At 42.5% G+C, this 23,571-nt stretch overlaps 1 protein-coding gene across 1 annotated transcript in view; it reads left to right on the forward strand.

Annotated features, from left to right (window-relative positions):
- ppfia4 (PTPRF interacting protein alpha 4) overlaps window positions 1–23,571 on the forward strand; it is a 54,596-nt gene that overhangs the window by 29,565 nt on the left and 1,460 nt on the right. Inside the window, exons 2-25 of the mRNA XM_061069894.1 lie at window positions 8,673–8,774; window positions 8,944–9,108; window positions 9,606–9,680; window positions 10,196–10,267; window positions 11,913–12,134; window positions 12,525–12,659; window positions 13,201–13,335; window positions 13,479–13,562; window positions 14,255–14,386; window positions 14,540–14,602; window positions 14,906–14,997; window positions 15,109–15,238; window positions 15,628–15,824; window positions 16,306–16,534; window positions 16,649–16,684; window positions 16,777–16,898; window positions 17,139–17,254; window positions 17,344–17,425; window positions 17,547–17,628; window positions 19,377–19,577; window positions 20,047–20,109; window positions 21,137–21,163; window positions 22,441–22,616; window positions 22,820–22,917. Coding sequence (XP_060925877.1) covers window positions 8,673–8,774; window positions 8,944–9,108; window positions 9,606–9,680; window positions 10,196–10,267; window positions 11,913–12,134; window positions 12,525–12,659; window positions 13,201–13,335; window positions 13,479–13,562; window positions 14,255–14,386; window positions 14,540–14,602; window positions 14,906–14,997; window positions 15,109–15,238; window positions 15,628–15,824; window positions 16,306–16,534; window positions 16,649–16,684; window positions 16,777–16,898; window positions 17,139–17,254; window positions 17,344–17,425; window positions 17,547–17,628; window positions 19,377–19,577; window positions 20,047–20,109; window positions 21,137–21,163; window positions 22,441–22,616; window positions 22,820–22,917 — 2,836 coding nt within the window. The remainder of the gene's footprint in view (window positions 1–8,672; window positions 8,775–8,943; window positions 9,109–9,605; window positions 9,681–10,195; window positions 10,268–11,912; window positions 12,135–12,524; window positions 12,660–13,200; window positions 13,336–13,478; window positions 13,563–14,254; window positions 14,387–14,539; window positions 14,603–14,905; window positions 14,998–15,108; window positions 15,239–15,627; window positions 15,825–16,305; window positions 16,535–16,648; window positions 16,685–16,776; window positions 16,899–17,138; window positions 17,255–17,343; window positions 17,426–17,546; window positions 17,629–19,376; window positions 19,578–20,046; window positions 20,110–21,136; window positions 21,164–22,440; window positions 22,617–22,819; window positions 22,918–23,571) is intronic.

Raw genomic sequence — 23,571 nt, forward strand, 5'->3', positions numbered from 1 at the left:
AGTGGATTTGTGTGTGTGTGTGTGTGTGTGTGTGTGTGTGTGTGTGTGTGTGTGTGTGTGTGTGTGTGTGTGTGTGTTTGAGTTTGTGTTTGTGTGTGTGTGTGTAGGAGGGGTTAAACGCTCATGCAAAGTTTGTCTATGCTGCTCAAAAACGTCACTTTCCTAATGATACCGTTGCCATCGCAACGGCAGCCGTGTGTGGGGTGGTGCCATGGCAACAGATTACTCACTGCCTACCTAGGGCCAACACCCAGGCAAGGTGTTGTAGTGGTAGAGTGTGTCAGAGTCCTTGTTTGTGTGTTTGTGTGTGTGTGCGTGTGTGTCCGCGTGTGTGTGTGTGTGTGTGTGTGTGCTAAGATTTGTCAGAGGAAGGTCGAGTTCCTCTCTGCTGTTTGCCACCGAACTACCTCTCTCTCTCTCTCTCTCTCTCTCTCTCTCTCTCTCTCTCTCTCTCTCTCTCTCGCTCTCTCTCTGCAGTGGTGAAGAGTTACAGATCTGTGATATCCGAGTCTCCCTGGGGACTCACACATGCTCTCAGCCCCCGACCCCTTCATTCATCTTCATTGCGACGTTCCTTAGAGATTTAAGACGATTTACATTACAGTTAATTCAGTGTCTTTTGGTTTATGAAGGAGCTCATCATCACACACAATCTCTGACGAGGTATCGCTGCTCTTCTCTGCCTCTCCACAGAGAACGATCATTATAGTTTTAATCATGAAACTCTTTGACTCTTATCTTGTATTTACTATAAAACGTATTTCTACAGAATCACTCAAATGAACACGTTCTGTCTTGTTTCTGAATCTATTTGTGGTATAGTTAAAGTCAGATGTTGCTCTGAAGGCCAAAACCAGACTTCTATGTCAGCATGGGGAATAACAAGAAAAGCAAATCTGATGAATTGATTTCAGTCAGACAACTTGCGTTTAAACATTTATTGCAGCAGTAGAGCAGGTTTAGTGTTTGGCGTCTAGGCTCCAACTTAATGACTCCACCAGATGATTACACAGGAATGATGGGAGTGATGAGCAGGGGTTACGGTTAAGGAAAAATTGTGTTTCAGAAGCAGTGAAACAACTACCATGAACATCTTTAAATGCAGTGGAATTTAATTTCCTTGACGAAACTTAACATGTAAGGAACAATCTGACGACTTGTGATGTGTACTGGAGCTGTAAACATCATCTGATTGACCTAATGATATCACAACCCTCAACTATGAATCATACAAGGTGTGAGAGAGTTAATAATTATTTACAGTTTAAGTCTCTTTCCTGTTTTTGTTTTTCCCCATATTTTCCTCTTTTCCTCCCACTCACTGATGCTCACAGAGAAGATGATCCAAGTCATCGTCCTCAGACTCTGGATGAAATCAGTTTTGGCTGCGTGTTACTGTCTTGTCAATAGGCCCACACTTTGCAGTGCAAAGTTAGAGGCTCATATTTGAATGATTTTTAAATCAACCATCTACAGAAGCTGTTTGACAATGAAGTGTAGAAATATGGTATTTTGCTTGTTATTTCCTGTTTCTCACAAATAACCTTCAACAACCTGCAGAGAACAGTTGTGAACTTGCCCTCTTATTGTCTGTGTTTGTGTGTGTGTGTGTGTGTGTGTGTGTGTGTGTGTGTGTGTGTGTATGTGTGTTTGTTTGTGTGTGTGTGTGTGTGTGTGTGTGTGTATGTGTGTGTGTGTGTGTGTGTGTGTGTGTGTGTGGGTGTGTATGTGTGTTTGTGTGTGTGTGTGTATGTGTGTGTGTGTGTAAGTGTGTGTGTGTGTGTGCTTATGTGTGTGTGTGTGTGTGTGTGGGTGTGTGTGTGTGTGTGCTCTGCATGAATAAACCACAGGTTGGATAGTGCAGGTTACATGATCAGAAGCACTGCGTTGCTATGAGTACACTTGATTTCTTAGGTTCTGGATGAAGTTTTCTCAAGGCTCATCAGCCATGCATTATCATAAGTATCAGGATTTAAAAAGATTGCGTATGATAGAGAAACTCCGGCAGGCACATTTTCAACTTGAGTCTTATTTTTTCAATTATTTTTTTCCTCATCTTCTAAAATAACTTTATTCTCTAAAAAAAAATTTTCTTTTTTTTTGCAAAATTACGATCTTTATTCTGTAAATCTCTGATCGTCTTCTTTACGCAGAAACCAAGGGGATGTTCAATCTGTTATTTTTCTTCTCAATGCATATCTGAGAGATCTGTATAAGACACATGATGGTCAATCTTTTAGTAGTGCTAGGACTGGAGAGGGATTGTTAGGGATGCCTTAATATACATGGTTGTAAAAAGGATACCACTTTGGGGCTTTCAGAGTGATCATGTTACTCAGAATAGTAAATACAACAGTTCTTTTCAGTACTTGTTTAGTCTTGGGATATCATTATTTTTATTTAGATAAAGAGCGCAACAAAATACAGACACACACATTCATCTCTAAAACAATACAAAAATTTGGAATCCTGACTGTGTGCTGCATAGTACTATATTTACCAATTTCAGGATTCACTTGAGGGGTTTTGTGAGAGTCTGTCAATTCTGTGAATGATGAGAGGTGAAAAGTATTACTGCGGCAGCTTCAGTAGGATTCATTTACACTGAGGTTTCCTTAACCACAACGTCACTGCTGAATAACAAACTGAAAACGACTGGCAAAACAAAATATCCTCACACCATTTGTGAGCAGTGTGGAGGCACCACGAGAGAATATGTATTAATCCCACAAGAGAATACAAATAGTGAAAACACGTGCACTACTTCATATGCTCGCTTCACCGTCCCTCCTGAGACAATAGAGTTGGGGTCTAACCTCAGTTTAATACTCGCTATCATGTAAACTCTATATAGACCTTATTGTGTAGGGAAGAGGAAATGAGTGGATAAGGGGTGATTTTAGACACATTTCAGGTGTGATGTGTGTGTGTTAACCCCTCAGAGTGCAGATCACACATTTAGAGCCAAGCACACACACACAGACCAAGAGAGAGAGTGTACGGATAAGCAGACTGGTAATAAACCTTGTACTTTTTGGGGTTTTGTGCATGTGTGTGCATGTGTACGCATGTGTGTGTGTCTGACAGAAAGAGAGAGATTGAATGTACATTTTTTCAGCCCTTTTCTTTTATTCGACTGCACTCCAATCTCTTACCCTCTCTCTCTCTCTCTCTCTCTCTCTCTCTCTCTCTCTCTCTCTCTCTCTCTCTCTGTGCACACACACACCGCATTTTTTTCATCCTTTAATCCCGAACTGCTTAAGGAAGCGAAGGGGAGAAATTCCTTTACAATGTCTAGGCTCAGCAGTGTTTGGTAACCACTTGCTATCTCACATTGTGGTAGGAGGCAGAAGAGCAGCAGCGTTCTTCCTCCAGACACCCAGAACCTTCTTTTTCCGCTCTAAATGATATATTCTCTGACAGATGTCCAGGTTGTGTTGTCAGAGAGCCGCGTCTATAGTGTGTGAAGTTGGATAAACATCCTGGGATTTCAAAGCTCACATGGTTTTTGGAGGTTAGGATCTTGTGTGTGTGTGTGTCTGTGTGTGTGCAAAAGCAGTAGAAGCAAGCTAGAGGGAGGTTATTTGACAGACCTTCATGAGAAATTTAATAGATTTGTCTAGACAGCGATGTTTTATATCGGAAGTGATGTGTTCATACCCTCATGTGTTCTTTGTTACCAGTGTCTCCAATTTGTTTTTGTTTTTTTGGAATATTGAAACAGTTAAAGAGGAGGATGCTGAGCTTTTAAAAGCCAAAGAGATGATGGGATGGAGAGATAAACAAGAGGAGAAGTGGAGGAGGTGTTCTTTTGAGCCTTTTTGCCATGATTGAAAGAGACAACAAGCTCTTCAGCCCCCTCCCTCAATATCACCACCAAGATCCACTCACTCCCAGACAAAGAAAAATCCGCTGTGAGCCCCGGAAGTGCTCAGGTTGTCATCTTAAAACAGGAAAAACTAAATCTAATTCGTCAAATTCGTAAATCCAGTCAGTGTTTTGTTTTTTTGGGGCAAATGTGATTGTGATAATGATTTCTGTGTCATGATGGCTGCAAAATATTTGAAAACAAGTGACAATTTATATTGGATGTAATATATACTTTAGATACTTGTCAATGCAATTTACAGCATCACAATCATTTAATTTTTTTATAATCACTTGTTATATTCTGGAGTACAGAATGTGTTATAAAACACAGTTTTATCTTGCCCTAATCTACACTTGGCTGGAAAAGCTTTTGTACCTCCGTTGTTGTGGTTACACCGGACTTGTTGACACTTCAGGATCAGATGGCAGGTGTATTTCTGTACTGGTAATAACCATGTCAGGAATGCTATGTTCCATCGACTTGGCTACAGTCTGGGTGCTTTCACACCTACCTTGTTTGGACATGAAGTTCAATAACAGGTGTGAACACACAGTTTGGACCAAGGGACCAAAGTTAAGTCTGATCATCTCTCTGTCTTGATCAAACTGAACCATGGTTCATATCGTTCGCAGTGTGAAAACATCTCTTTTTGCACTTATGTCAAAAGTTACCAAATACAATAGGTGAATTGACACTGAAATCAGACGCAGCTCCATTTATAAGTGATATAAGTTGTATAAGTAGACACAGTGCACATAGGTGATGCCAACAGGATGTACGTATGTCAAATGAAAGTCTTGCCATGTGAAACCAAATGTTACCTCATGACATGAGCATCAGGTTGCAGTAGTAGGCTATTCCTTTGAACATGAGTTGGCAGTAAAAACTGAGTTGGATGCCCTCATAGAGGACATGACTTTAATTATCATCATACGTCCATTTGTGACTTTGTCATGATGCAAACAACAACAGTGTTTCTGCCAGATTTGCTTATCTGACACTTACCCAGTACCTCAGCTGTGAACTGGCTGTGAGGGTCAGGTACCATCAACATTGCTGGAGTGGGAGATATCTGTAGAAGATGGACAATCTTAAATTAAACATACAACTTTTTGACTATCTGCAAGTTTCATTTTATACGCAGTGATTTTTTAAAACAAATATGACAAAACAGGGAAATGCTGTCTGTAATATAGTGTTTGCTGTTAATAAAATTGGACTTCTGCTGACTATACCAGGAGCAGGATGGATGAGCAGCAATAGGGAGACCTAGGATCTAATTCTTTGCCATCAGTCATTGTGGAAATCATCTTTAATTCCTCCTCTTCTTAGTGTTCCTTCATATCTTGAATAAAAATCTATCTAAAGTATTGAATGCCTATTTGAATCCTATACGTTGACAGTGCTAAATTAGGTAATGGGACTTGATTCAGCATGAGTTGCCCAAATAAATTTTGGGTGGTGGAACAAAACATACTGTAATATACCGCAATTTTGGACAGAAAAACCTTACATTACTGTACAAAATTCAATTTATTATTTATTTGTTTGTTAAAGTGTAAAGTGAGCCATGGAGTAAATGGTGAATATGGCCCAAACAGCACAAAATGAATTTGGGCACCTTTGGTTGACATGCTGTATTGCTATGGCTTACTTGTGGCCCAGATTTGGCAAACAGAAGTGGACTGTCCAGGTGCCATCATTTCACCGGGGTTGTGGGCCAGATGTGCGATGAAGTGAAAGACATCTGTCATTGTTAAAACTTATTCTGTCATAAATGTTGTCTTGCAGTGATAAATGGGCTTGTCATATTGAATCAGGTTGATAGATGACAGCCATTCAGTCAGCCCACATTTGAGATTTACACATATTTGGGGCGTGAGACCATTTTAAGAACACCCTTCTTATTTTATTTCACCTTTGGCCGATGTGATGTTAAAGGACTTGTTCACCCCATAATGAAAAATTGCAGGGCGAAATGCCGTTAAAGTTTATAAACTGTAAAAACCAAACACACAGCAGAATACTGCTGCACTTCCGTCACGTCGTCTCCCAAACTATTAAAGTTAATGGAGCCGTCACTTTACAGCCCCAAAAGAACATAAAATGCCCATCAAATTTATAATATGTGGTTGTTTGTGTAGCTGTGAAAAGGTGGCGCTGCTAGCTTGAATAATGTGGGATAAGCTGTGAATATATGAATTAATCAACTTCACACTAGAGATACTGTACAGGAGAAATATGTTTTTGTACTTAGGTGAATTTTCACTCATAACCAATAATAAAGGCTTACAATAATAATAAGGACTAGATTTATTTTTGTTAGCTTAGGAAAAAGTCAGTAAAACAGCCAGTTAGAGGACAGAGTAGACATGAGAATGGTATCTATCTTCTAAGCTAACACTTGGCAAAAAAGTTTTTCCCCAAAATGTTGAACTCTTCTAAATTATGTCTAATATGTCACACTTCTGCTGTGTTTCATTATAAGTTTTAACTTCCACAAAAAGAGATGTGTAATATATCTCTCAATGTACTGTAGTTTTCCATCTCAGATAGGATTGATTGCAGATGAGAGAATGGAGTGGAAAGAAGATCTAACGGTGTGACTGGTGTAAATGTAAAAAAATCATGGGCGAAATATGCTTTGCCTAGTCGGCAGCTACAGAGACAAAGCAATGGAGAAGTTTAATCTTTTTTATCAGAACTCTGACTCCAGGACGCTGGATTTAATCTCCGAGCTATGAGTAAGCAAGTTTGGAGTCCACAGATAATAGCTGGTTTTTCAGTGTGAGTAACAAAAATAGACAAAAGGGGAAATATATATGTATATATATATATTAGTAATAGTTCGACATAGAGATTGAATATTAAGCAGATTTTAGCTTAACACAGGAGAGCAAAAAAAGGGGGTTAGACATCAACGTGGGAAAGGCAGACGACTACAACCAACTGACCAGGACAAAGGGAAGCACATAGACTTATACACAGGGAGGCATTGATAATTGAACACAGGCGAAACACATGAGGATCTGGTGCAGACAATCACAGGGACAAGAAACAGGACAATGACAGGAAGTTAATTTGAAGACACTTGAGGAGTAAAACTTCAAAATAAAACAGGAAACACAGAGTGATCACATATCCAAACACAAGGAAAACACGGGTAATGTCAGGAAACAAAAAACAAGTTCCGAGTTAAAGTCTAGAGTCTTGACACATTGACCTAATTCTAATGTAACAAAACATGGAAATCTCACATAAAAGATTATTGGACCTTCAATTGTATTTAGATAGTGACTGAGATATAATTTTGGGGTGGGTTTAACTCTTAAATTGCCCCTGATCCTATGATGGAAACAAACCTCTCCTCTTGGCGTGTGATGCCTCGCCCTATGGGGTGGGGGCAGTACTGTCCCATCGAATGGCTGATGGCTCGGACAGACCGATAGGTTTCGTGTCAAGGACCCTCAATCCCGCTGAAAAAAACTACTCCCAGCTAGACAAGGAGGGACTAGCCGTGGTGTTTGGAGTAAAGAAATTTCATAAATATCTGTACGGTAGACAATTCACTATTGTGACGGATCCTATAATCCTATTGACATACATCTCAAAGCTGCATCTGCACAGTCTGTGCACAGCTTGCACAAAGGGGCTGAAAATATTTTCCAACATGTTTTACTGATGGCACACTGAGTGGATCCATATCAGCCATAAACCAATGTGGTCCATGTTCATTCATCAATCCTCAGTAAAGTTTGGGCGGATGTGGCTGTAAAGAACATCAGCAGCAGCACTGACTCTTCGGTCTCAGACCTCTAGCAGGACTAATTAGCATAAAGAATGAAAATCAATAATTGCAATTGCTCTCAAGTGAAATACATTTAATCTAAACTAAGAGTTTATTATAGATCTGTACACTGTTTAATTAAAAAATACTTAATCTTCACCGGTTGTATTTGCTCCTGTGTTTGTGTCAGAGAGAAAGGGGTGATACTGTTCTTGGTGTTCTCAGTTCTATCAATTGTATTTACACTATATTTACTTTATGAACAACATAATGAAATCATACAATTTCATAAAATTTGGATCAGAATAGTAGGTAAAACTGATATGTTCAGGAAATCATTTCAACATCATTATATGCAGTAGCATACGGGAGGTGAACCACTTCAGACAATCGTGGCCTTAATTCTTGTTGCCCAGACTAAATGGATGTGAGCCTAATGTTGCTTATTCTTGTAAAACACCAAATGTGACCCACATATCCTGAAATAATTGTTGACCTTTTATTACTAAATTTGCAGCGCTCCATGCAAGTTGTAGTAAGGTATTCAAACAACAACGAAAGTGATATTTTAATTATGTAAGAAACATCACTACAAACACAATGTCATCAGTCACAAGTCCACTTTGTTTTTGCTCTTGCAACTGTACATTTTATGGCTCCGAAAAACCCAGAGGTGGTCACTGAGGTGGTCAGAGCAGCACAGCTGAGGTTGTGTTTGTGCAGAGCAGATAACACGGTGTCATTTCGGTGGCTATTTTGTCATGAGGCTTCCACCGGCTCAGACCAACTCTTACTGAGCCTGGACTGCCCATTATTTATGTCTGTCCCAACCTTACCTGCTGATAAAGAATTCCTGCAACAGCTACTTATAACTTTCCTGTGCTACTCGGTCACCAACTGGTCAATAACACCCAGTTGGGTTTGCATTTTAAGATTACAGCTCAGAAAGCCCATTGCATCGATCACCGATACAATATGAACCTGTATGCGTTGTGTGTGTGTGTGTGTCTGTAGGAGTTTGCCACCCTGACCAAGGAGCTGAACATATGCCAGGAGCAGCTGCTGGAGAAAGAGGAGGAGATATCAGAGCTGAAAGCTGAAAGGAACAACACAAGGGTATGTTTGTGCATTTCTATATGTGAGTGCAGGTGTGCAGTGGTGCTGATAAAAACAAATAATGTTTCTAAGCTTGAAATTAGTATTCCCTTTGGTTCTGCATGAATGCCTGTGCTTTATATATACGTGTGTTTTAATGTGTGTGTTTGTGTGTGTTTGTGTGTTGTAGCTGCTGTTGGAGCACCTGGAGTGTCTGGTGTCTCGTCACGAGCGCAGTCTGAGGATGACAGTGGTGAAGAGACAAGCCCCCCCACCATCTGGAGTTTCCAGCGAGGTGGAGGTCCTGAAAGCTCTGAAGTCGCTGTTTGAACACCACAAGGCTCTGGATGAGAAGGTGGATTCACACACACACACACACATGAATGCAGGTGTAAACGCCAGCTGCGCTTGGCGACCTCATCACTCATGTCCTACTTTTAAACAGTTGCTATCCTCCCTCACTTTTTGATCAGTTCCCTTTTGCTGTTTTTCTTTCTGGTAATCTGTTAATTAACCTCAGCACTTCCTGGTTTTCATAGTAAAAGTCCCCCATGAAAGGGAAGAGATTAAATGATTTTAATGTGAAACAGATGGAGGAAGTGTGGAGCAAGCTGCTTCTCCAGAAAACTACAGTGAGACCAGAGTGAAACTGTAAAAGGAAGCAGATGTCAAAACATAATAAATTCGTGAAACCAATTAATGAACGGTGATACCAAAAAAAATTCCAGATTACATTTCTCAGTATAACGTAAAATTCAGACATACAAATGACATAAACACATACTGTTGTAAGTTCAACACAATGTTTCTGTACCCCGTTGTTGAAGTGTGTTCTCTCTGTGTTTCTGTCAGGTGCGTGAGAGGCTTCGGGTGGCTCTGGAGAGGGTGGCCACCCTGGAGGGACAGCTAGTGGTGACCAACCAAGAGGTGTGCATGCGTTCATGTTTATGTGTCTGTGTGTGTGTTTGTGTGTGTGTGTGTGTGTGTGAGAGTATGTGTGTATTGGTTAGTGAAACATCTGTTCAGTTCCTAGCAGACATCTTTTGCAGCCTCCTGTCTGATCCGATATATTCTCCAAGTGTCAGGCTCAGCGAGAGGCTCAGTATCCTTGGCCCTCTGTTCATACACATTTGCCAATGCGCATGCACGCACACAGACACACAGACACACACACAGCAAATTGCCTTATATTTGTAAATGCCATCAGAAGAATTATTCTAAAGATAAAATAAAATCCCCTCTCTATTTTAAGTAATCTGAGTAGAATTCATTTTAATAGTTCTCCCAAATATGCAGGAGCATGTTGTCTGAAGCACGCTGACAGCCCGAGAGCCAGACTTCCCATCCGGAGTCCGAGTTTTTAATTTTTTTGGTTCAGTGAAGGAAGAGAAAAATTAGTAAATGCGTGTTCTGTTTTTTCTTCTTTTTAATTTACATTGCAGTTGAACATGGTGAGACAAAGGAAGGATGGTGACTCATTGGAGAGAACAGATGGATCCAAACCTACATGGAAGGTCTTCCTGGCTGTGTGATTGTTTTTCTGCTCTGTGCTCTATTTTATGTCTGTCTGTGGTTGTTGTCTGGTGGCTCACACAAAAAACACACACACGCACACACATGCACACACTTGCTTCCACTTTGTTTGGCTCTTGTTTCTTTGGCTTAGAGACAGAGAAGGCAAAAATAAAATGTGTTTTATGAAAGAATAGTTAAATTAGATAAATCAAGATGTTCCCGTTAAGAGAGGATGGCAGAAGTGAGGTGGGTGTGAAAAAGGATGGCCATCCATGAAACATGGACAAAATGTATTGCCAAGCATAATTAGAGAAGAAAGTAATGTGGTATAGATTGGTCTATTTAGTGCTTAGAGCCAAAGTGATGTTAAAATGGGGTCAGGCTGTGTGTAGTATAGGAAATCCCCTGAGGTTTAGACAGTGGTGGTGGTTGATAGGATGTAGAGACATTGGAGGGTCTGATGAGATACTGGATATGGAGACTGCAGGTGACTGGGGAGGAGGAGGGTCACGGCGAATCACTAAAACGACTGAAAACAGAGTGAGCAGATTGAAGCAACATGATTGGCTGATTGAGATCAGAGCACCCAACAATCAGCTGAATAGAAGAGGGAGGGTGAGAGTGAACTGTGAACGAAGTCTTCCTAATTGAACTCACACTAAGCTTCATATGGAACTCAGTGGAGTGCATAGCTCCAACAAGGCCCAACAGCCTTAAATGTAATCAAGCTGCACCAATTGTAATATGTCAGATATCCCAGTAAAACAAATCCTGGATCCGCCTGGCTTCTCTCTCGGCCCGTGTCCGCATTATCATAACCTCCTTGGCGGAGGTAAACATGAGAGGTACATGTCTCTCTGTGTGTGAACTGTGCAAACACCCAAGCTGTCAGGACTTCTATTCATGACACCGGCTGTCCTGCTGACAATTACTGCAGTTTCCCTCAGCATCCTTCAGGGGATTTTTTAATTCAAAACACCATGAAATCATCACCTCATGTATTTTTTTCCTAGAGAGCTGCTTTGGAACTCTGTTCCGAGTTAATCTTGGCTCCACGTCGTATCCATTGTTTGTCACAGTTTGGCGTTCTCGAGGGGCCGTACAGTGGCATTTCCAAAGTCCCTGGGTGTAAAAGTATTGACTTTGTGAGGCGAAACGCACAATTGCACAAACCACCAAGCGTCTTCATGCTTTTTAGCTCCACTTCCTGCTGTGCTGGCGTGCAAGTTTCTGTTTCTGTAAGGTATTCATAAGCAGGCAAAATGGGAACATGAGGCAGCGGAGGGGGTCCTAATAACTCTGACTGCCCACTGTGTTGCCTGTATGAATATGTGTCCCCAAAGGTTTGTTTAATTAAGGCCCTGGAATGAACTGCACTTTGAGCTGTGAGGAGATGAGAAACAGCATCAAAACAACAACATGGCAGCACCACACCACACTGCACCACCCATAAATGCATAAAAACACTTTTTTATCTAGGTCATCCAACTTTTTCTACTCTCCAACAGCTCTGTGTTTTCTATGTCAACTCTCACATTATTTGTGTAACTAAGTCCTAAACCACCTTTTGTGTGACAATGTGTATGTGTGTGTGTGTGTGTTTGTGTATATATATATATATAAATGTATGTGTCCACCTTACAGAGACTTCCCAACGGCTCCATAGACGCTCACGATGACAGCAGCCGTTTGTCTGAACTTCAGGAGCTGCTGGATCGCACCAACAAGGAGCTGTCCCAAAGCCGCGAGCACTCTGTCACTCTGAGCGCCCGCCTGGCCGAGCTGGAGGCAGAGCTCGCCAACGCACGCCGGGAACTGAGCCGCAGCGAGGAGCTGTCAATCAAACAACACAGGGAGCAGAGAGAGGTGAGGTCAAAGGAGACGTGCTTCTGTTCTTGGAGACCAAAAAGTTACATTTTTACTTTTAAGTAAGAAGATAAAAAACTTTACCTTTCGACTTTTCTGAGGGAAAAATATGGAACTTTATTAATAATATGTAACTATATCATTGCTTCGAAAAACATCTTAGATGTCATTGAGTTTTCACTGCTTTAGAGAAACTGTGCACACATTTACATTTATTGTAACTGCAAATTACTCTAGGTTAGGATTCTGATTTCCGGCTGCACTCAATCCCAACAACTGTACATGATACCATGAATATTTATACTAATAATGTGTCTTAAATGATAATATTTAAGATAAGGTATTTGTCCATACATACACATACATGTTGTTGTGTCCCTGCACCCACAGAGAGAGGACATGGAGGAGAGAATCACAACATTAGAAAAACGCTACCTGGCCGCCCAGCGGGAAACCACACACATCCATGACCTCAACGACAAACTGGAGAATGAACTGGCCACCAAGGACTCCCTGCACCGACAGGTAACAAACACAGCAGCCATATACAGCCATGTACTACAGGAAAAACCCTCTTCCTCGTATATTTTCAATAAACTGTCATTCAGATTGAAATGGGTGATCGCTATGTCGAGTAAAGCACCGACTGCCATCGACATTTAAATACAGGTTCGACAAAAGCACCTGTGAAAATGATCCTGTCAGAACTTAGCTGATAAACCCTGACACAAGAACTTAATCAGTATTAATCAGCCAAAAGTGGCACATTCAACTTGATGTAAGGTGACATGAGTGCGATGCATTCAAGGTCGACTGTTAAAGAATATTTCACTTGAGTGGGTAAAATAAATATCACACTCAGTGGTTCATGTGTTGTTCAGGGTGAGGCTGAGTTCAACGCCATATGGGTCAACAACATCCTCCATTCAGGGCCTGTGTGACGTGTCCTTGCTGCTCCATGACTGCAATGCACTGGTTGCAACTGCCTCGCACTAATGGGCCTCTTCTCTGTGCATGTATGTGTGTGTGTGTGCCTGTGTGTGCATGTTTTGTGCGTGTGTGTCAGAGTGAAGAAAAGGTGCGCCAGCTGCAGGAGATGCTGGAGATGGCAGAGCAGAGGCTGGCTCAGACCATGAGGAAGGCTGAGACTCTGCCAGAGGTGGAAGCCGAATTGGCCCAGAGAGTGGCAGCGCTCTCCAAGGTAACACAACAAAAACACACACACAAAGTGCAGAGACTTCAGCAAATGATAATTTAGTCACCAAAGCTATAGAAACAGTCAGACATAAAGTTACAGAGGTGGTGGAGGCGGTTGAACTTACGTGTAAGCATCTCCCTCTGCAGGCCGAGGAACGTCATGGCAACGTGGAGGAGCGGCTCAGACAGCTGGAATCTCAACTGGAGGAGAAGAATCAAGAGCTTGGAAGGGTGTGTGTGTATGTGTGTGTATGTGTGTGTGTGTGCACCAGCCCTGCAGGGTCTCTCTGACCTCTCACTATAATGTGTGTGTGCGTGTGTGTGTGTACTGATGCTTCACATTAGCTGGACGCCTTGAATCTTGGATCTGTGTTCCCTCATGCATACACTTCATGCACACAGGACAGACATGGTGCATTGTTGCATGAATTTAAAACAACTCCACATATCTTTCACGCACACACACACACACACACACCCATAAGACTGATTGGCTGCTATCTTTAGACTCTGAATAATTCACGCTAGGCAAATTTCTCTTTCTCTCTGTGCAATCTCACGACTATATTTAGTCGTAGTAGTTGCAGATGTGTGTTTGTTTATGTCTGTGTTAATTCATTTTAATGGAATTATTGTAGAATACACATTGAGCAAAGCCATTTAAGAAAAGGCATTGAACCCCTTTTTCATCATCATGTAAATGACTGTAATTAAATCGCTCTGGCTGTGAGAGACATTGGCCAAGACAACCTCTCTGGCAGCTTGTGATCTCGGGCTAAATGCACAATACATCCTTTAATGCATGCAGAGGCGTTTGATTAGCTGCATAAATGCACCTAAATGGAGTCATGTCAAAGAGAAAATGTGGTTATGACTTTCCACCCTGTCTTTTTCTCTCTCTCTCTCTCTCCGATCATCTCCAGGCTCGTCAGAGGGAGAAAATGAATGAGGAGCACAACAAGCGTTTATCTGACACTGTGGATCGTCTGCTCACTGAGTCCAATGAAAGACTGCAGCTCCATCTGAAGGAACGCATGGCTGCCCTGGAGGACAAGGCAAGACCTACGCACACACTCACACACAGACACACACGTGGCACACATTCATCTACGCAGCAGCAGCTCATATTACTGTTGCACACATAACAAACGACTATTACTTTGTATTTAACTTGTTTTCACGAGGTTTCATTACTTTTTTTGGTCCAGAACTCTCTCATTCAGGACCTGGAGAACTGCCAGAAACAGCTTGAAGAATTTTACCACACCAGGGTCAGTAAGAACTCAGTAAATCATTAAACCGCTGTTGCTCTCATCACCTCATGATCAAAATTCATAAGCCCTTTAATAACAGTCTCTTGTTTTCAGTCAGCTGAGACTATTTTTTACCTTTAAAACTTTAAGCATTTTACAAATAATACTTCTATTTAAGTAACATATTGAAACCAGATACTTGCTGTTTAAAGGGACTTTTCACTCTGACTTGTAATGGAGTGGTACTATAGTTAAGTTATTGCTACTTTTCTTTGATTTAACTAACTGAGCACATTCCCCATAATACCATCTGTCTCCCAGGAACGGCTGATCGGAGAGATTGAGAAGTTGAGAAATGAGATCGACCATTTGAAACGTCGCAGTGGGGTTTTTGGAGATGGAACTCACCCCCGGTACACACAGACGAACACCTCCTCCACACATGTTCCCTCATACTCCCCCTCTAACATAATGCTTCATTATGATGAATGTGATTGTAATCTCCTTCATGTTTATCATCCCAGGTCTCACTTGGGTAGCGCCAGTGACCTTCGCTTCTCTGTGGTGGAGGGCCAGGACGGCCACTACAGCACCACTGTGATCAGGCGCTCACAGAAGGGCAGAATGTCGGCCATGCGAGACGACCCAAACAAGGTGCTAATAAAGTCTTGAACAGAGAACAACAGCCCTATTGTACCTAACACTAAGTAGAATGGCCAACCTACAGATCATATGTCTGTTATACGTTTAAACACATTTGCTCCTTGCCAGGTTCATGTCTGCTTTGCTAATGTGTGTCAGTGCCCGGCCAGTGTTTGAGGATCTTCATACCTAACTCACCATTCTTTACTAACCTCCCTGTCTTTCTGTCTCTCTCTCACCTGCCGCCATGGACATGCTGTCTGATGTAAGTTTCCTGTTCATCCATTTCTTATCTGAGCTGACCACATATCTCCACAACTGTCACATTGTATTTTGACATGTGTGCATGTAGACTACCTCTACAGATTTGTTTGTAATAAAGCTCATGTCTGTCTCTTCAGGTATTGGCTGTGTTTGAGCAGGACTACCCGTCACTGCGTGGCAGCGTCAGCCACCTCCTCGGCAGTGACATCGAGGCAGAGTCGGACCTGGACGACGATGTTAGCTCCACCCTGCTTTCCCCCAGCGGCCAATCAGACGCTCAGACTCTCGCTCTCATGCTGCAGGAACAGCTTGATGCTATCAATGAAGAGATAAGGTGACAAATCACAGGCATATTAGATTATAGCACATGACAGTTTCATGATCCCTGAGAGGGGAGCTGGGTCATTGCAGCAACAAGAAACAGGATACAGATAAGAGGGGAACAACATATTAAAGATGATGCAAGAAATAACAACAAGAACAGGAACATTTTGGAGATACTACAGCAAGATAAAGGTGCTGCTGCTAGTTCAAGCGATGCATGGAGCCCTCTGGCCAGACAGGATGCACCAGAACAGATAGTGGCATTCGATATAGAGCTGCTAACATGCAGATAACACTCTTCATGTCTCGTACTGGAAGAGGATGCTAATTATTACATAGATTAATAAAAGGTCCCTGTTGGATAAAACCTTTGAATCCTTCAAAGAAAATAATAGGCAGGTTATTACCCTAATATATTATTTCAACTACTACTGCATAGATATGACAACATTAGAATGTGTGTATGTGCATGTTTGTACGTGTCTGTGCAGGATGATCCAGGTGGAGAGAGAGTCAGCAGACCTGCGCTCTGATGAGATCGAGTCCCGCGTGAACAGCGGCAGCATGGACGGACTCAACGTGACGCTTCGACCGCGGGCCCTGCCTACCTCGGCCACCGCCCAGTCCCTGGCATCCTCCTCGTCACCGCCCAACAGTGGCCACTCAACGCCGAAACACCACGGACGCAACCCCAGCCACCATCTAGGCATCATGACTCTGGTCAGAGAGCACAGGCCTTCTATTTGATAAACACACACTAACTGCAATTACTTGATGGTGTTGATGAACAAAACTTGTCACTTTGATAGCATGTGTGTGGTTTTTCTTCAACAGCCAAGCGACTTAAGGAAACATCGCAGAAAAGTAGCAGTAAGTTTTCAAAGTCAAAATGTACAGTTTTACTGTGGTGGTTTTTTGACTGACCGGCTTTTGTAACCCAGTTGCTTTTGGGATTTTTCCAGTCTCCAGTTGAAGTAGACAAAGCTACCATCAAGTGTGAGACGTCGCCTCCCTCTTCCCCCCGGAGTTTGCGGCTGGAAACCAATTTTGCCCAATTTACAGGCAGCCTGGAGGATGGTCGAGGGTAAAAAAATACACATCCACACAGACAGATACGCATAGCTGAGTCTGATTTACCTGAGTAAACATAAAACGTTCCAAAAACAATGAGGAGTGTCCTGATTGATGAATCGATATACAGCATGGCTACAAAACAACTCAAATGAACTACATTTTTTTGACAAACAGTTGACAATAATGTGTCCGACTGTGGGTTTTAGTCTAACATTACTTGTTCCTGATCGCCCGTTTCATTTGTTTGCAGCAAGCAGAAGAAAGGCATCAAGTCATCTATCGGACGATTGTTTGGGAAGAAGGAGAAGGGTCGCCTAGACCAGACAACAATGGGCAGGGACGGACAGCCCCTCCCAGCCTTAACAGGTACACTGCTGATCATATATCATACTACACTGTGTAGACTGCATGGGATTCATGGAGATATGAATTAACACTGTCTTGTTGTATTTCAGACTTTGAGATGGGCATCGGCGACAGCATGACTCTGGGAAAACTTGGCACTCAGGCTGAGAGGGACCGTAGGATGAAGAAAAAGTAAATCCTGTTTTTTCTCTCTATTTCTATTCTGTTTATTACTATTTTAGTTACAGTATTTACTGAGCTATCTCTGGTGTTTGTCTTTTCTCTCTGCCTTTGTTCGCGATTGCTTTTTTAGGCACGAGCTTCTTGAAGATGCCAGGAAAAGAGGCCTGCCGTTCGCCCAGTGGGACGGTCCCACTGTCGTCTCCTGGCTTGAGGTATTCCACTTATCTGATTTCATCCCTACCAGCCAAAAATGTCTTCATGTCAATATACGGTGATATTACAGTTTTTCTCGATTGCTTAAGCACGATTTTCAAAACAGGGCCCGGTGTTTCAAAACACTAAACACAATTAGCACAACCACACACCCAATCAGCAGAGCACCTCGGATCCTTTGCAAAATGAAACACTCTTGTAAAAACTATACACTAATTTATCAAAACCATATTTTTTTACCGTATGAAACACACACGTTTCATATGACTTAATTCTGTTTGAACCAGTTACACGCTGCTGTTGCTTACCTAAAACACTTTTAGCAATTCCACTTCTCAGTGATTAGAGTCCTGTAAGTGAAGTACACAGAGAAAGTGCAAATAGAAAATAAATTCACCAAACTCTACACAACACCAATGCTGCAGACTTATGAAAATAGAATTTAATTCTCTCCATTTACCCAAATCAGTCAACATTGAGAATCAAAACAAAACATGTCCCAGTTTTCATGCTACTACAGTAGTGTGCATAACACTGTAAGCTCAGCGAATATCAGACAAGCAGAACATTGAGCCTGGGTTCTGAGATCGTAAACCCTCCACCCCCATGCCGAGAAAAGCTCTTTGATTGGGTTTAGAAAGGGAGAGTAGGGTGGAAGGTATAGTGCTGGAAACTGTGGATGATGTTGAAACCAGTTCTGGACCAGAGCAAAGCAGTGGAATGACACATCGACCTAGATGACAGTGTATTGCATCTGGAGCCTGTGGTTTACTGCTGTGACGATGTTGTGCAATCGGTCCAAAAATGTGAGAATGTGAGGTGTGTTGTAAGGGCACATATCGGCGTGACGGCGGACCCCATTCTGTGTAATGGCAGCGCAAAGGGTGATGTTACCCCCACGTTGCCCTGGGACACTGATTATAGCCCCGTGGGCGTGGCCAATGATATTTCTGCTTCTCCTTCTTGCTTTTGTCAGGTTGAACCCTGCCTCATCTATATATATATATATATATGAATTCATGCAGGATTTCCTCAGCATCCATCTGTAAAACTCTCTGAAATACAGTGAAAGACAAGATTGTGTAGTTCAGCATAGGTCTGGTATACAGTACATTTACATTATAAAGGTTACTTGTGCAGTATGCAACATCACAGTGCTAAAGTGAACAATACATCCTTCCACATACTCATTCCGCAGCCTTCTCCTCCTCCGTGGATTCCCCCTCTCATCCTCACTCTTCTTCTTCTTCTGAGTCCTTACATTTAGGAAGTCTGGTGAACTCAGCTGCTGCATTTTTATAGTGCTTAAACCTGATTGGTGTGTCTACAATTAAGCAATCCTGTGTTTTGCACACCCGATGGCTGTGTTTAACCAATTGGCTCATAGGGGGAGTCATTTGACAGACAGTGCTTAGGAATTGCAAGGAAGTGACATCTTCATATACTTCTGTGTCTAATGCATACAAGTGTGTTTAGTGTTTTGCAAATCACTGTGTGTATTGTTTTGCAAAAAGTGTGAAGCTGACATTGTGCTTATAGTGGTGCAGAACTGGGCCCATGTTATGCTCCTTGAGTGTAAGGTTTTGATAATTGTGTAATACTTTTGATTTTAGTGTTTGAGCAAACGAAAATAACTGTAAATACCAGACTGACCATAGGAGCAGTAGTCTGCTGTCTCCTCCTCTTCTAAGTGGCCTTTTATGCTGACAATGGCGTTGACGTTGATTGTGTTGATGACTCTCACCAGCTGTGGGTGGGTATGCCGGCCTGGTATGTGGCGGCCTGTCGGGCCAACGTGAAGAGCGGAGCCATCATGTCAGCTCTGTCAGACACAGAGATCCAGAGGGAGATTGGCATCAGCAACCCGCTGCACCGACTCAAACTCCGCTTGGCCATTCAGGAGATGGTGTCCCTCACCAGCCCCTCTGCACCGCTCACCTCCAGAACGGTAAAACAAAAGACCTACAACCAAAATACAACACTGTGGACTCACACACTGCGGCTTTTTTCATCCACATAGATCCACATACACCAATAGCAAATGAATAAATGAACACAATGATCCCCTACACAAAAATCAACACTTAAACCCTCTTCCAGGATTTGGCTAAACCTTCACTCTGCACCGTGGAGAAACCCATCACTGCTTTTTTCACCTTTTTTTGTTCTTCATCTCAAAACACAGTAGAGGCTGGTCTCTGCCTTTTACTGTGTTGACTTGTCCTTCTCTGCTGCCATAAACTGCATGGGGTTCTGTGGGAAAATAACACACATATGGTGCCAGATATAGCTACAAGCTACCTGCCCGAAATACACTCCCTCCCCTGGCATCACTCAACACAATGTTTGTCTTTGTGTGTGTGCGCGTGGGGGTCGGTGTGTGCGTGTGTTCGTGTGTGTTTTTGTCCTCTGAGCAGTCCTCCGGAAATGTGTGGGTGACTCATGAAGAGATGGAGAACCTGGCTTCCTCCACTAAAGCGGTCAGTACCATCTGGGTGCTCCCCTTCCCTTTACCCCCACCACCACCACCACCACCACCAAACACTCTCTCACACTTGCCCCCACTATATCACATGCACATGCATTTTGTTTATCGCGCTGGTATTTGTGTTATGGGTGTCTGAATGTTACTGGTGCAATGGTCATGTGAGCTGTGCTGTCATGAAGAATCCAACTAAACATGATGATACAATTAACTGATATAGTTTGAGGTTAACTGCAGAGTGAAAGGGCTGTGTGTGTGTGTGTGTGTGTGTGTGTGTGTGTGTGTGTGTGTGTGTGTGTTTGTGTGTGTGTGTGTGTGTTTGTTTGTGTGTGTGTGTGTGTGTGTGACGTACACCATTAAATTTTGTGATTTGGGTAAGACAGGTTTTGTGGTTTAGTTTAAGTTAAAGTTCAGGTTAAAGGGATAGTTCACCCAAAACTTGTAATTCACTCATTATCTACTCAGCACTATGCCAATGGATGGGTGGGTGAAGTGTTTAAGTCCACAAAAAACTGCTGCTATTGAGAGTTCTCGCTGATGTCGTCAGATGCTCCTTGGGCGAGAGCATAGAGGCGAGAGCTTGTGCAGTGTGTGCGCTTGAACACGACTCCGGGCTGAGGATATCAGAGGACATTTAGTCAAACATTTCGGGGCTTACGGACCCTTGGAGGACACCACAGGAGCAGTATGGAGGCACGTTTACGTTTGAAGAAGTGGTCGCCATTTACTTACATTGCATCGGATTTGGCAGCAAAGCTATTTACCCCTTAAACTCCAAAAGTGTGTTGTGGACTCAAACACTTCACCGACCCCTCCATCGGCATAGTGGTGAATAGATAATGAGTGGATTTGCATTTTCAGTCTCCAGGAAATCAATGTAAGTCAATGTAATGTCCTCTGGTTTGCATTTGTGTATTTGTGCGTGTAACCTATTATATTATGTTAAATTTGTATATATACTGTGTATTCTGTTAGCCCATGTCTCTAACCTTGCATATTGTCTCTACCATGCTGCCACTCAGGACAATGAGGAGGGCAGCTGGGCACAGGTGGGGGCATAACATCTGCTAACATCTGTATTTGCAGCCACACTCTTCACTAACACAATTATTTAAAGGGAATCTTATTAATCTTCAGTATTGTACTCAGATGTAACATGAACATGAAATGTGGCGTTTGTCTAAATGTGACGTTGTGGTTGTTGTCCTGCTGTCAAGTCTTTCAGGTGTCACTTTCAGTACCTTGAGCACTGTAAACAACTAAATCCCACTAAATTTATTCTATCGAGGCTGCCCTCAGAAAACTCAGACACCAATTTTTTATAACCTTGATGCTTCAAAATAAAAGTATCTGTTTGGCAAGGGAAGTAGCAAATGATTTATGTGAAATTACCCTTTAACCCAAATAAATGATGAATATTTCTTTCTATCAACCTTTAATCCATTTGCCAATGTTCAAAGCCTTGATGAGCTGTAGCTGTTTGTATTTATTACTACCTGATTAGTAGTAATAAACCTGATTAGACTTCAGACCGCAGTTAGAGCAGCCTTCAAAATGTGACTATGTATAGCCATGTATGTTTAAAAATCCTGGTAAGACCTTGCAAATATTTTTAAATTTAGATTCACAATATGACAGAAATGTGATTGGTTTACCACATAAGCAGCTTTTTGCTCCAAAGCATGTTTATGCCTCCACACCGGCGACATCCAGTTGCATCATGTTTTTGGGTTGTCTTTCAGTTCCATTGCTATGAACTGATACCTCAAGAATGCCTTGAGGGTATTTCTTCATATTGGGTACAAAAGTTCACTTGGGCTCTAAGATGAACTGGCTCCATTTGGGTACTTGGAGGTCATGGAGGAGATATATTAGGGCTCCCCGTAGGGAATTTCATCACATCTGGTCAAATTCACCTGGACTCACCGATTAACTGATAGATTTCGGTGGTCAAAGGTCAACGCCACGGTGACCTCAAAAAATTGGGACATCTCAAGACAGTTTGAGGGAATTTCTTCAACTTTTGATCAGTTTTCACTTGGACTACGATTTGCAGATGAAGTGATCACTTTTTTATGGTCTGTGGTCCAAGCTCACAGTGACCTCATATGAATCTGGGGGAAAGAAGTATGTAGAAATATCAAATATGTACACAGAAACTGCGCTGGTTGGCGGTAGCATACAACTGCAATGCGGTTATTCAGGTTTTCACATTAATCAGTGTCACATCCATGAAGACATGTACTGTATATATTTCTGAAACATAGAGCAGGCTCTTTTGTTTCTGTTGCAAAATCAGAAGCATTATCTTCTTGTCTCCATGTAGACTCTGGCATACGGAGACATGAACCATGAGTGGATCGGGAACGAGTGGCTGCCCAGCCTCGGTCTGCCTCAGTACCGCTCCTACTTCATGGAGTGTCTGGTGGACGCACGCATGCTGGACCACCTGACCAAGAAGGACCTGAGGAGCCACCTCAAGATGGTGGACAGCTTTCATAGGTCTGTAACTGTGACGATGAGTTTGGCTTCTGTTTGATCAGCTTCTGCTTTCATGTGCTAACTGGATATATTAGCAATGGAGATGAGGGGACTAATGATGCACATGTGCTTATCCCTTTCTGTGTGTTTGTGTGTGTTTGTGTGTGTGCGTGTGTGTGCGTGTGTGTGTGTGTGTGCATGTGTGTTTGTTTGTGTTGTACCAGGGCTAGTCTGCAGTATGGGATTATGAGCTTGAAGAGACTCAATTATGACAGGAAAGACCTGGAGCGCCGGAGAGAGGACAGCCAACAAGACATGAAAGGTACACTTAACTCACACCCCGAAACACACATACAGTGGCCACAACAAACAAAAACAGGAAGCACACACACGGATTTAATTACCCTGAACATGAGTTCACACACATCTCCAAAGTCTCGTCAGGCAAGAGCACCACCTAGTGGTTTTGCCTGATATTGTTAGTTTGGCACGCACACTGAAACAGCTGCACCGTGCACTGTCATAAAAGCAACTGAGGCAGGCCTTCAACCTTATGAACCAAAGCGCTGCATACCAAGAGTAGTCTGCACACACACACACACACACACACACACACACACACACACACTCTTAGATCTAACCAGTCCTCTCGCCCTTTTGACCTTGAGTTCTGCACATGAACTTGAGTCAGCTGTCGTGTCAAATCAGACTCCTGCCCTGTTTACACACACACACACACACATGCACACACACACACACACACACACACACACACACACACACACACACACACACACACACACACACACACACACACACACACACACACCGCCTGTTCCAACTTGGAAAGCTGGTTGACAGCTGTGCTTTAAATGAACAAAGGGAGTGTGCCAGTGAGTTGACACTATGTTAGCAGGCACATTACCTCTTTATCCCTCTCTCTCTCTCTCTCTCGCTCTCTCTCTCTCTCTCTCTC

This window comes from Limanda limanda, chromosome 4, assembly GCF_963576545.1.
Source record: "Limanda limanda chromosome 4, fLimLim1.1, whole genome shotgun sequence".
In the NCBI taxonomy this organism is placed as follows: Eukaryota; Metazoa; Chordata; class Actinopteri; order Pleuronectiformes; family Pleuronectidae; genus Limanda; species Limanda limanda.